The sequence below is a fragment of the Gopherus flavomarginatus genome, chromosome 21 (assembly GCF_025201925.1).
Source record: "Gopherus flavomarginatus isolate rGopFla2 chromosome 21, rGopFla2.mat.asm, whole genome shotgun sequence".
In the NCBI taxonomy this organism is placed as follows: domain Eukaryota; kingdom Metazoa; phylum Chordata; order Testudines; family Testudinidae; genus Gopherus; species Gopherus flavomarginatus.
The window spans coordinates 17,453,456-17,468,095 of record NC_066637.1 but is presented as its reverse complement, the minus strand read 5'-3'; the positions used below and the strand labels follow the sequence as shown (position 1 = coordinate 17,468,095).

General features: G+C 44.1%; 1 protein-coding gene across 1 annotated transcript in view; it reads right to left on the bottom strand.

The window, feature by feature from the left end:
* FBXO42 (F-box protein 42) overlaps positions 1 to 14,640 on the bottom strand; it is a 95,811-nt gene that overhangs the window by 3,768 nt on the left and 77,403 nt on the right. Inside the window, exons 5-6 of the mRNA XM_050931219.1 lie at positions 2,815 to 2,968; positions 502 to 612 (exon numbers count right to left, since the gene is read on the bottom strand). Coding sequence (XP_050787176.1) covers positions 502 to 612; positions 2,815 to 2,968 — 265 coding nt within the window. The remainder of the gene's footprint in view (positions 1 to 501; positions 613 to 2,814; positions 2,969 to 14,640) is intronic.

Genomic DNA, 14,640 nt, shown 5'->3' with positions numbered 1-14,640 from the left:
GGCCGTGCACCAGGAACCTGACTTCCCCTCCGTTATTCCAGTCCAGGGCACTTTCTTGAACTGAGCTTGCTGATGCAGCACACCAGGAAGTGGATAAACAGTCCTTAGCTGAGACTACTAAATTCACTTTCATTTTAAGAGCTATTCTGAACTCGAATCCTCCCAGGTGAAAGTCTAGGGCGCCATGTGGTTGGACCACAGCGCACAGCCTCACTGCAGGTCCAAGTGGGCTCGCTCAGTGGTTTCACTAAGCGGTGCTTTGCTTATCAACTTCACAACGAGGTATGAATCAGCAAAACGAACAAGCTCAGCTCAAGAGAGGAGCCAGGACTGGCACAGCAGAGGGGGAGGTTAGGACCATGGTGCACCGTCACAGCTCTGGGTGGAAAGCTTGCATCAATTCTGCCCACACCGTACCTGACCCTACCCAATGTTTGTTCCTCACTTTCATGTTCACAGGATTCCCAGTAACATCTCGGAGGGAAGAAAGTTTAGACTTACATTTGCCGAGATCCTAGGGAACCTCCGAAGACAATCATTTTGTCGTCTATTACACAAGAGGAATGGCCTGCCATGGGAGGGGGGCCGTGCGTTGTCACTATGCAGTTCCACCTAAGGAAACAGGTGAGGATAAATTAAAATTTGCGAATTATGAGGTTACAAATTCCCCTCAGATGTCCCCTCCAGAGATGAAAAAGGCAGATGGCCAATTTTTTTAGAAAAACAGTCTTACACCCTTAAATGGAAAACTGTCTCCTGAGAAAGTGCACTGGCTCATGACTTTCTGGTGCTGCAAACTCTAGCCCCTGGGATCTAAACGCTGGTTATTGAAAAGGGGGGCACTATCATTTGTTATATACCAAATACCACAGAGGCCACCAAGAGGGTGGAAAACGGATTTATAAAATGTAAATGAACATGAAATAAAACAAGGTGATGACGCAAACAACAAAGAGAGAAAAAGGATAAATCTGAGATTGAGCATTTTGACTAAATGCCCTGGTATCAGAACCAGCAGCACAATCTGAATGGAGGGCAGACAAAGTTTAGTTTGGAACCGAAACAGGTTTAAGTTAATAATAATAGTGCAGTTTTCAAACTCAAGTACAGCCGAGGCACGTCAGCTCATACTGGAGTGTAGCTGAGCTGGGGAAGTCAGTTGTCAGAGAACACACTAGCAATGTGGAAAAGAAAATACATTTACTTTGCTGGCTTTATATCTGTACCAAATAAATCCCTTCGGGGAGGAAATGGGTTTCTAGCTCCTTAGGTGGGTGTAGCACTTTACAGGCAAACACAAAGGAAAGGCCCTTTATGCAATCTGAAGAGCAGAGAGATCAGCAACTTCAAGAATTAGCTCAAGTCTAAATAATATCACAAGAAACAGCAGGCTCTTAAAAGACATTTTATTACAGAGAAGAAAACCTCATGGAAAAACTTCTACAAAGCCCAAATATGACTCAATTTAATATTTGAAAATGTTAGCCTGCTGCAAACTGTTTAACATGACACAGAAAAAGGCTCTTCAATTGATAGTACTGGTATTTTAAGTAACATTTGTCCTCAACTATTATCATTAACTGTTTAACTACAGCACGCAGTGCCCACAACTGCAATAGATAACTGGGCCATTTGGTGATTAAATGCCCATATGAAACAGAGGCAGGATTCATCACTACTTTATTATGGCACTAGCTCACATGGTAACACATTTCCATTCAGAACTGATGGAAGTGAACATTTATTCTGGGAAGGGAGTGGCTAGAAAGAGAGTTTTGCCACCATCTTTAATATACTTTTCTGATGTTCCTAGATAATCTTAAAGGCTGACAGAGCAGACAGCAATTTAGAAATATGAGGTCTGCCTGCCTGGATTGGCTATTAGAGCAAGCTTCGCCACCATGGCTGGAGCCCCCGTCATCTCCTGTGACCCCAGACCTCCTCCATCCTAATCCTGAGATATGTCCTGACCCGACAGGGCCAGAGTAAGGGACACAGAGTAAGGGATAGCTCAGTGGTTTGAGCATTGGCCTGCTAAACCCAGGGTTGAGAGTTCAATCCTTGAGGGGGCCACTTAGGGATCTGGGGCAAAAATTGGTCCTGCTAGTGAAGGCAGGGGGCTGCAGTCGATCACCTTTCAAGGTCCCTTCCAGTTCTAGGAGATTAGTATATCTCCAATTATTATTTTATTTATTTTATTATAGATGACACCCCCACCTCCACCAGCTAAATCCGGAATACCACCTAGGTTGTGAGGCTTCATCTGTTCCTCCTCTTCCATTCCATGTGTCGTATTTCTACCTCATCTTATTCTCCTCGAACTTTTTACTTTAAGTAAAATCCCTAGGTGTTCAATATTCTATTTGGCTTTTTTTTTTTTAAGACATAATAAAGAATCAAAATGAATGACCAAATGAACATGTTCCAAATATCTACTTCCACTCTCAAACTGTGCACCTATAGCACCCCAGCAGGAAAGAGTTAAGAAAAAAAAAATTTAGTTCCATTTTAGTTACTACTCTAAGAAAATAAGGAAGCTACGGCCATTGGGGGGCTCTGATAGTAGGACTTTCGGCTCTTCAGGTCTCTGGACATTGCTTAGCTAGATATTTTACCCAGGGTCACAACAGCTTCAGGACATCTCACCCACGATCAGAGAACGTTCATTTCTCCTTCTGCCTATATTTTCCATCGGTCACAGAGGGATTCAGCCAAGCTTTTAAGAGCAGTTCTGTATGTATAGACAGAGTGTATGGATACAATTTCAAGGTAAAAGGCACGTTTCCAATCCAGACTCTCAGAATGTTCTCTTACCAATTTTTGGAAGGCGAGTAGGTATGTATTTCATCAAAGAACCTCTCCGGCTGGTGCAGAGGGTAGGGGCTTGGCCGCGTCCACCCACCAAACAGAACAAGCAAGTCCTTATACACCACTAAAGTGGCCCCAGCCTTAGGTGATGGATAAGAACCTGGAGGGGAGCAGAGAAAGGAAAAAGTTAGCAAACAGCATTTCAAACCAGCAGCCAAGCTGTGCACAGATCTTACTGAAATGTGACAAAATGGAAACTCCCCTCTAAAAGGCAGAGAGGAAAAGATGACAAAATTAGAGTAGGGAGCATGGGAAGAAAGCTACTGCCAATTTGTGTCATCATAATTAGTACAAGCCTGAAAGCACATCTCACATTTGGCAAAACATCTGTCAGTCAGTGACAGGAAATTACTAGCTTTCTAACATATCACTTTAAATTATCGCTTTAGTACTGAATAAAAGCAATAATTACCTCCAAATAACTAGATCTACTGGGTATTTACAAGCCACAGCATATTCTGAATCTCATTTCACGGAATTGGGAAGATGCAAAATTAACCCTACATATTCCCAGCAGGGAATAACAGTCACATCTCAGAATCTGGAGCAGTGGCAGACTGCAGATTCCAAATGACAGGAGAGAAATCTTACAATACGAAGCCCCTTATCTAATAAGTAGGTTATCTCAGATTTGCTGCATTTAAAGTTCTAAGGGCTTACTGGTGCCAGTCTTGGTTACATAGCTCAGATGAGGCATTCTGGGCTGTACTACTGGTGCACATAAACAGAGGAAAAGGTGGCTGTAGCCCTGGGCTTGAACTCTGTTGCAATATATTACCCAAGATCAGAGGGCTTTTATTTTCTATTTTACTAAACCAGACAAAGAGCACTGATCTCAACTCACACTCCATGCCACCAGTACATTACTGAACTGTTTATAATTTTGACTTTTTATTTTTTTAAAAACACTTTCTTTGTAATTAGTCAGACTACTCAGAATTGGTTCTTAACATGACTATTTTTGAATTGGCCGGGGATAGTCTGCTCCAGAGCAGAGAAAGTCCTCTCTCAAGACCAGTTAGAAAAGGATCACATCCCTTTGAACTACCAGGGAACCTGCCACAATTCACTGAGAAAGTACAAACCTCCCCTGTGCTAACAGATCGAGGTGCTGCACCGTGACCTTGCTGAATAAACAATCTGAGGCATAAAACATTCTGGATTACTTCCCAGTCAAATATTAAAATTGTCCCAGGCAGAACAGACACAGTGACGCTTCTCCCCCAAATACCCTCACGTCAATCACCAGATCTGAAGTGATTCCCCTGTACTTTGCAGAGAAGCTTTCTAGCACCTTCTCACCACAGTACTGTAGCAAGGTCATAATGACATCATCTGTAAGGAAACACACTACAAAAAGCAAGGATAAAAATCCAACTGTGCCCACAATTAGAAAGGCACACTTAAGCAAGCCTGACTGCAGGAACTGATGTGCAGTTCTAGGCAAGGCCATGCATTTGGCCGAAAATGTTCTATTATCTAAAATGCTGAGCTAACGGACCCAAGCTAATTAGTTTACAGTGTTAATAGAGCAGTTTATAGAGAGGCGTATTTCAGTGGGTAATGAGACACAGAACCAAGACTATTTTTGAGAAGTCAAAACAGCTATTTAAATATTCCGGCCTTACAGGGGACTTGTGAAACTTCTCTCAATGTCTGTAAAATGCTTTGAGAGCTTTGGATAGAAGGTGCTACAGCTGTGCAAAATCACTAGTCCAAGCCTGAATCCCAGATGACAGGAAGTTAGAAACCTACATGAAAGCATCCCCCAACACAAACCAAGATGACAGACTGTCCCCTGAGCCCCACGGTCCTTTCTTCCAGGCATGAACATGTTTTGTTGTTGCTGTCAGATGGGTGACTAGAGGGCAAAGGGGGGAAAAAAAACAGAGCCCAAATGGTAATTCACACACAAATATATTTACAGAAGCTCCAAAAATATTTAGTTTCCCTAATGGTTAAAATGAAGTGGTTCAGATTTGATTGCTCTGTGTCACTGACCAAATTCTTAACAATATCCACTTTTCATGGCTAATTACTTGGCCGCATGAAATTAAATTTTCCCAATGCAACTGTTTCGCATTAAGAGCTCCGAGAACCCATGAGTCTTAAGGAACTAGCCAAGGAGATTGTCTTCTTACACCACTGGTGCCAGGTGAATGCAGAATTAATGGATTCCCATCACAGAAAGATTTAATATGGTGTATGCTCAATCCCCTAGCTTAGTGATGAGAATAGATATTTAGCAAAAGTTCATCTCCCACTTGAAAGGCAAATGCATCTTTCTTCTCTATTGGAGAATAAAACAAAAATAGAACACTACTCTATTAAATAAAGGCTGACTGGTTTGTAAGCATGCAATTAATATGCTGGTACCAACTCCAAAGCTAAAGATGCATTCTGATCAGTTCTCAAAATGGGTCAGAAATTAGTTTTAAACAAAAAAAGCATGCTAAAAGCTGGAACCCGGGAAGAAATCACTACAAAAACATCACAGACTTACTTGATTCCTCTATAATGTACTGTATCATGTACTCAGGTAAAGTGACAAATCTTGTCACTGCTAGGACCTGAAGGTCAAATTCCTAACTCAGGGCTGCTCTACACTACGGGGGAAAATCGATCTTAGATACGCAACTTCAGCTACGTGAATAATGTAGCTGAAGTTGAAGTATCTAAGATCGAATTACTCACCGTCCTCACGGCACGGGATCGATGTCCGCGGCTCCCCGTCGATTCCGCAACTCCGTTCGGGTTGGAGGAGTTACGGAATCGATATAAGCGCGTTCGGGGATCGATATATCGCATCTAGATGAGACGCGATATATCGATCCCCGAGCAATCGACTGCTACCCGCCGATACGGCGGGTAGTGAAGACGTACCCTGAGGCCTTGTCTACACTACAAAGTTGCAGCGCTGGTGAGGGGGTTGCAGCGCTGCAACTTAGGATGTGTACACACCTGCAGGGCATTACCAGTGCTGCAACTCCCTGTTTGCAGCACTGGCCGTACACCCGGTCGTGCCTCGGGTGTAGAGGATCCAGCGCTGGATCACCAGCGCTGGTCATCAGGTGTAGACACCCACCAGTGTTTTTGTTGACCTCCGTGGAATAAGCAGGTATCCCAGCATACCTGAGGAAGCCTCTCTGGTAATCAAGCAAACTCCACTGCCCTCCAAGCAGGTCTCCTTCCCCGCGGTGTGCTCTGGCGTTCCCCGACCCCCCCTCCAAGCAGGTCTCCTTCCCCGCGGTGTGCTCTGGCGTTCCCCGACCCCCCCTCCAAGCAGGTCTCCAGCCCCGCGGTGTGCTCTGGCGTTCCCCGACCCCCCCTCCAAGCAGGTCTCCTTCCCCGCGGTGTGCTCTGGCGTTCCCCGACCCCCCTTCCAAGCAGGTCTCCTTCCCCGCGGTGTGCTCTGGCGTTCCCCGACCCCCCCTTCAAGCAGGTATCCAGCCCTGCGGTGTGCTCTGGCGTTCCCCGACCCCCCCTCCAAGCAGGTCTCCTTCCCCGCGGTGTGCTCTGGCGTTCCCCGACCCCCCCTCCAAGCAGGTATCCAGCCCCGCGGTATGCTCTGGCGTTCCCCGACCCCCCCTCCAGGCAGGTCTCCTTCCCCACGGTGTGCAACAGCGCTGCAGCGTGGCCACATCTAACACCACTTGCAGCGCTGGTTGCTGTAAGTGTGGCCACTCTGCAGCACTGGCCCTATACAGCTGTACTAATACAGCTGTAACAACCAGCGCTGCAAAATTGTAGATGTAGACATACCCTTAGATACACACACAACTCCCAACCATGCCAACTGGAGTTGTTCACCTGTTTATGGGGGAAGAATTTGGCCCCGATTGAGACGTTTGGTCTACTAACAGAAGGTGAACAAGTGCATTACAGGAGTGGGGTTTTATTCTGACACGAAGGAGAAATCACAATTTGGTAAGCCAGGAAAGTACTTTCAGAAGAGTTAAAGTTTTAAGAGGCAATTTAGAAACCATATAAAATGTGAGACATTTCTACATAGTTTCCTGTGAAGATGGAAACAAACAGAATAACTGTGAAAAACAAGTACACAAGAATACACATCCACCACACTGATCAAGTTGTGATCAAGCAAGGGAGTGACAGAAGGTTGTTTCTGTTCTGAGCAATGGAATAACCACATTGCACCTTGTGGTGGCAGCAGCAGACGCTTTTCTGAACTGGGGACTTTTAGAGAAAGGCTAACAAATGCAACTGAGAAACCACTGTGATAGAAGCCAATCTGAAAAAGACTTCATCTCAACATGCTAAACCCACCATGAACTGAACACAATCTCCTTGGCTGGCCGTCTACTGACTCCCCATGTCACTTTGCATATTCAGGCATTTGAAAAGGTCAAGAGCTTCTTGGAGAAGCATGTGAAGCAAGCGTTCTGTCTGTGCACTCCAAAGAAGGGAGCTGACAGGCAGCCTTCCCGACTTCCCAAGTCTCAAGTGTGCATAATACAAAGATGAAGTATGCCATCAAAAACGTCACAGGGACAGGCTCAACTACTTGGAGCTGCAAAATGACTTCTTTAAACAGCATTTCAAAGGCAAACAGTTCTTCAACACAGATGGGCTTATTTCTCTTTATGACTAATTGTCTGTTAGAAGCAGAGTGACATACAACAGTTCTCAAACTTTAGCAACCTGAGGACTCCCATTTTGATTTCAAATTTTTTGTGGACCACCAAACCCCCCACTCACCCCCAAGCCCTGTCCTCACTCCACCCTCTCCGCCAAGGCCCTGCTCCACTTCCCTCAAGCGCGCCCCATCCTCACTCCTCTCCCTGTGTCTCCTGTTCCAAGGTGTGCAGGAGGCAGGGAGGGGGAGGAGTTGAGCAGCAGGGCCGGTGGCCCCAGACATGATTCCTCCCCATTCCCCAAGTACACCCTGTCCCCATGCCTCTCCCCCCTTCCCAGCACCTCCTGCATGCTGCTGAACAGCTGTTCCCCAGGGTGCAGGAGGTGCTGGCAGGGAGGGGGAGGAGTTCATCTGCGGGGCCTGCAGACTCCCTGGAGTACCCTCATGGACCCCCATGGGTCCGTGGACCCCAGTTTGAGAAACACTGCACTACAAGGTGAGCTGTCAACCACAGACTGAGATCTAGTGGGCTCTGTTTTAGAATAAAATTACTAGCTACATGCATCAGCTGACTGTGCTCACCTCTGGGTACTTCCCACTTCAACCTCGCTCACCACTGATTATGATGATGATGATGTAAAGAGTCTTTACGGGAAGCCCAGTTCTTGGATATTGTTCCTTGAGGGTAAGGATTTCAGCATGCAGAGGGCCTAGCAATGACACAAGGCACTGCACCTTCATGGCTGTGCCCATTTTGCTAGGTGAGATGCTTCTGGTTACTTAATTTTCAACTGATGAATCTGCCAACTCATGAAGCAGACCTGAATCTTTCAAAGAGGCCCACTCCAGCCTCCAGGGATGCTTTGAAAAGTATCCTCTTCTCCTCATCCACCCCTGCCTCCCTGAGGCCAGGTTTACACAGAAAAGTTAGATGTCAACCCAGCTGCATTGCTCAGGGATGTGACAAATCCCCACCCCATGGCGACATAGTTAAGCCGACCTAACCCCCAGTGTAGACAGCGCTAGATTGATGGAAGTATTCTTCTGCCGAACCAGCTACCGCCTCTTGAGGAGGTGAATTAACTACAGCGATGGGAGAACTGCTTCTGTCACTGCAGTAAGCATCCATGCTGAAGTGCTACAGCAGTGCAGCTAGAGCGATTCTAGTGAAGAGACAGTACCATCAGAAACGGTCTATTTAAGACAGACGCTTATATTGCAAGTATTTTATTTGTTTAAAATACAGGTACTGCAGTACATTTGGGGACGGGCAGTCTAGTAGTCTCACAGAGCTACACCGTGGTAGCATGTGATGTGCAAAGTTCAAAACTAGCTCTGTCCTTTTACCTGCGTGACTCCAGAAGGGCCAGCAGAGACGCTCCTCAGGCTGCAGAATGATCACCATGAAGTGGGGCCTTCGTGATGACAAATGAAATAAGAGAAAATAAGAACATTCTAAGGGGAGACTTTGTGGACTTTCTGTCTAGGGAGGTTCCAAGTCTACACTATGATTTCATATTTGGAAAGTGCTTTGTTTAATAGTTGGAGCATGCATGGCAACTGGAGCTCTAACACCTCCCTCTCCAGCGCTATTGGTCATACCACCTGTTTGAGAACAGCAACTCGCAGAAGAGGCTGAGAATTTTCCAGAAAAACAGCACGATCTCACAGGTTCCCGCTTTCCCAAATCCTTACAGTTCATTTAACGGCTTTAGAAACATCTGGGCATGTCCCAATATGTCTACACCGTGTGTGGGAGTGAGCCTCAGTCTGGGTCACAGACTCGCACTGGTGCACTAAAAGTAATTGTGTAGATGTGGCTTTTGGCCTGGAGTGTGGGCTCTGAAACCAGGCAGGGGGTGGCCTTCCGAGCCCAAGCTGCAACATCAAAGCACTGTCTCTCCAGTTCTATTGAGCGTGCTGGTGTATTACCACATGTCAGCGGACCCACACTGGCAGGCTCGCTCCCAGATGCAACGTAGACACCCACTCTCACCTTCCCTGGAAAGTTGTCAGCAGCCTTTAAAAAGGAACTTTGAAAACAAAACTGGACAAGACACTAGAAAAGCAACAATCCTGCCTTTTGAATGGAAAGGGCTTTAATTTTACCTCTAACTTTTATTAAACTGATTGTAAGGGCAGAGAAGCATTTGCAGAGAAGCCACTGACACGCTGCTGGGCCTTAGAAAGACAGCAAAATAGCCCCCTAAAATTCAGGGATACTGGGTGTGTCAGAGATTGAAGGACCAGAGGAGTGGTGACTTTTCAACACATGCGGTCACCGCTGCTTTGGTAAAAGCGGAGCAGTACTGGTAAACCCTGGAGCATAAAATAAAGACAGTACAAGCAAGGCAGTGAAATTGCAGAAAATAAGGCCAACTTCTTGTCTTGAAGCCAGATTTCCATGGGAGAAACTCTGAACAGGCATGGGTATCCACATGGATTTCACTCTCCAGGATAATCCTGCACGCACTTAATCTTATCAGACACAAAGTCACTGGAACAAATTTAACTAAACTTCCTTGCCCTCTGTCCCAAAGAAAGGATATAAACCAATGAGTACTGATGGTGAAATCTGGATAATCAGATACATGAAGCAACATTCTGTGCCATTGTTAATTGGTGCAGATGTTTCCCAAGCTTTTTGGCCCTCTGTGAAATCAGCCAATGGCAATATATGAGCAACTGCAATGGAATGTAATTAATCAAAATTCTCCTGTGTTTCTACAGTAAGTTTGCTACAACTGTGCAGCAATTCTGAAAAGCTCATTTCTTAGGACCGATTCTGTGCAATTCATCTTGTAACTAACATCCAGACCCTACAGCAACTCCTCCCAGGAAAACCTGCAAACTGAGTGGCTGTCAATCGATTTTATAACATATGAGATTTAACAAGCTGTGCGCATTGATGGAGATTGTTGTACTTGCATGGCTGAAATTACTGCCTTCAACCTTTTAAAACACCACCCTAAGTAATTCCCCAAAGAAAGCATCAACTGTCAAGTTACTGCTTAAATAATGCACATTTCCTGGAAAACAAAGAATTCAGCACGCCTGTTCTCCAATACTACTTGTCAAACAAAGAAATCCATTGCACTAATTCTAATGATCTATAACAGCTGGTCTGATGTTCAAGTGCACGTTTATTATACTGATTGCTGGGTTTGCAGTGACAATATTTAATAAACCAGATCTTAGACCTTGGCACATGGAACTTCATTCACCTTCATCATATGGGGCATAACTTGGTCCCAAGGACAGGTGTGCTGCATTCAGCATAATTCACTACATCATGAGGCCTTCAGCAGTTTGCTATCTATAAGTCCTACCAAAGGATTAAGGAAGAGAAAACTCCTTGCCTTTGTGATCCAACCCACATTTTGCTCTTCAAAAGCCTTTCCCAAGCAGTTTCCTGAGTGCAGAGGTGACATGAGCTGTCCGAGCCTTGGATAGCAGCAGTTCAGAGGTCAGAAAGCAAAGTGGCTGGCAGGGAACAAGGTTTCCTGGTGATCACAACATATGCATCAGAAATAGGAAATAATATGGGGCAAGTGCTAGAAGAAGAAAAGTCAAGAAGAAATCTCCACGATGTTCCTTGAGGGTACTGATAAATCACAGTTCCAACTCAGTCTTAAACCACACCGTCTGGGGAATAATGTAATACAAAATATTCAACTTCCTTGTACCAGTGCCGGATAATCACCTTTCCTGTTTCTGTCCTGAGACATTAAAAACTAGGCAAACATTGAGATTCTGAATGGTCCCAAAAGACATGAATTTACTATTAGCCTAGACTGGGCCTTCTCAACACAAAGACCCTAAAGGAAGAGTCAAAAAAGCATTGTTAAGTTTCTCCTTTGTAGAGCCACCCTCTTTCAATGCCCCTTGTAGTCCGGGTTTGGAGGGAACCCCATTAATTTGCTCCTCCTGCTCCGAAGGCTTCTCATATAGGAAAGAGATGTGCCCTCTGGAGCATCTCACATGGGAATTTAGTTTAATACAGAAAGAATTAAACAAGTCCTGAATTTGACTTCACAATATAGTCGAAATCCTGTTTAATGCATCTAAGGCACCTGGCACACAACTAGCAGTACACGAAATCCCAAATAGCTTGACAGGAAAAGAGCGTAAGAAAACCTTTCCCAAGCTCCTAACTGGTCATTTGCTACAAAGCAAACTGAGGCACCCAAGAAGATCTTACTAAATACATATGCAGCACACCTCTCAATATTAGAAAACTGCTGCTTATTCAGAGAAAGGTTTCCTCTCTGTCTCACTCAAGTGTGGCATTCCCATCCCACCCCCGGGAAAAAAAAGTTACCCTGGCCCAAGGCCCAGGAATATTCAGGCTGTCTCCAGTGAAGGATTTAAAGTCTGATATCTTGCCACCCTACGTGCAGAACTAGGAACATGGGTTCTATCCCACTGGAAAGGGGAGATTCCCAAGCTTTCCAATGAGACTGACAGCACTTGCTTCTGTCTCAGAAGATCTCGAGAGAGTCACAATTCTACTGTCCCATGGGAACAGAAAACTACTGACAGTCGTTACTAGAGGTTCTGACTGACTCCCTCTGAGCCATGTAGAATTGGATTCATGAGCTTTGTTACACTAACATTTGTCAGGAATGTTCCCACAGTTGCAGAGCGCTCGTGTAAACAGAACCCGGATTCCTCCCGCCCCATTTGTCCTCTAAGGCAGGTGTAACCAAGTTGTTCTGTAACATGCAGCATACACAGAATATGTGATGTGTGGGGAAGAGCTTTTTCAGCACTAGTCTGGAATGAGCACCGTAACGTAACTCGCTTGTCTCTTTGCCCCTTGTTAGTAATATCATTCCAACAAAGCACTGAGTAAGCCTTAGTAAGCGGTCACCAAGTATTCCATATAAACACAAGCAACTTGACAGCAAATAGCAAAGCATGAATTAAATTCCTTGAGATCAGTACCGTTTTAAGCTCTTTTAACTCATGTGTAGAAGCAGAAAGCCAGCCAGAAAACCACCCTTTACTGCAATGCTCTGCTTAATTGCCATGTTTTTTCTGCCCGATATTGTACTCTGCAGGATTCAAGTGATCTGAGTAATAGTGAGAACACTACACACAGCAATGCTGGGGCTAATTAAAGAGCTTTCTGCTGGTGGGGGGGGGAACGAGGCGATGAGGGAGGGAAGCTGATCAGCTCCTGCTGCTCATTTTCCCTTAAGGATGTACATGGAGAAAATGCAAATTGCTTTATTATACTACAAAAAGTGCTCATATAAAAATAATTGGTGGGAAGGGGGTTGGGTGTGTACGGCTGAGCAGATGAGTGCAGTCAATCTGTTCTCTGCTTCGCAAGCATCCCATTCAACAGCATTGCTAGTTAGTGGCTCTGTTTTATTCACCATGTCAAAAGGAACATTTCCTTTTGGGAGGAAGAGAAATATTACACACAAAATACCCGTCAACAAAATATTGCGGTTTATATTTTTACACTAAGTGAAGCGCCTTTCCACAGCACATGTATAGATACTTACACCAAAAACTGAGCAGGGGAGAGCAATGGCTCTACACGCATAGCTGGATTTTCCTGCACAAACATGATTGCACAGGCTGCATGAGCTGTACAATCCCTGGCCTGATGCAGCACGTTTAAAGCCCTCTGTACAGGGATTGTTGACTGGAGTGTATTTTACAGCAATGAGCAAAATCTCTTGGCTCTTTCAGTCCACGTCAATAAAATCAGAGAAGTTACAGGGAATCATTTATGTGCAGTGTAGCTGAGTTATAGCTGCAGTGGGAACCAATGAAATTAAATTTCATGGCTTTGTATCGTGTGAGCATCTCAACCATCACATTGTATTTCCTTAAGAAAGTCCTGTTTGACTGAATATTCAAATAAGCTAAAGAAGGACACTATAGTTCTTTCAACTTCTTGTCACTGAAACAAATAGCTGTTTATTTGAAACTGGGGGACTCCTAATATACAGATGCTCATGTTCTTCTGGATCTGGCGCTCTGCACTTTCATTAAAATATATGAAAATAAGTGTTGAGGGAAGGGATGCAAGTAAGTGGGAATCACAGCATGTACAGGTCAGATGTACCTGGAGACAGGCCGTAGCAAAAAGCTCCAAAACCAAAACACTACACGCTGGAGTGTGGGAATTTCAGGATCCAAGCCTGGATACAATTTTTACATTTGGTTCACATCTGTAAATCTTACTGTTAAAATCAATTGCCCCACCCCCTAAAAAATGTTGTGGGTGGCAACATAACTTTTAGCAAAAAAACTGCTAAATGCTTTTTTTTGCTTTAAGTTCTCTTAAAACATGAAATGCACTTTCCCCCCTATTCTGGTAAAAACTGCTGAAGATAAAGCCCTTTGAATTTTTCCATATGCAAAAATTCACTTTTGGGCTGCAAACAGGCCTGATTTAGGCTAGTGCTTTTTCATTCTGGATGCATCAGATCTAATGATTTTTTTTCTAAGTTTGATGATGGACAAGTTAAAAACTGAAATGTTTTTAAACTAAAATAACTAAGGATGAAAAATTCAAACAATTTAAACAGACCCCTTCTAGTGACCGAAAATACAGAACAGTATTGTATTTCTTTAAAGGTATAATACTGATCTGTAAATATATTTTTAATTTGAAAACACAACTACTTATTAGCATTTAATTTTTTACACTGGTTAAAGGCATACTAGTATAATTAATCTTAATTACTTTTATTGAAAAAGGGTATTTTTCTTTGCATGTGACCCATGAGCATTTATTAATTTTGCCAATTTCATCATGATCATAATGTGACTTTTCTATAACACGCTGGGACAACTATAGTTTTGGGCATAAGGACATCCCCCCAAAAAAAACATTAATACACACGAACATAGAGAAAATTTACATATTCAACCAACATTAGGGAGTATCACTAATACAGAGGAATGATAAGGGCTTTAACTTCATGGAGCAAAATCAGACAATAGTAAAGCACATTTAGCAATATGATTATTTTAAATGATCTATTCCACTCCTACCAATAAGTGTCTCAGCAGTCCACCGTAAACATTAGGCCACAGAATTTTAGAAGGGCCTCATTGTGTTGCATACAACATGCTGCAATTCTTTAATCTCTTTCACCTGACGATCTCCATATGCTTTACAAATGTTGGCAAATTACTTCTCAACAAAA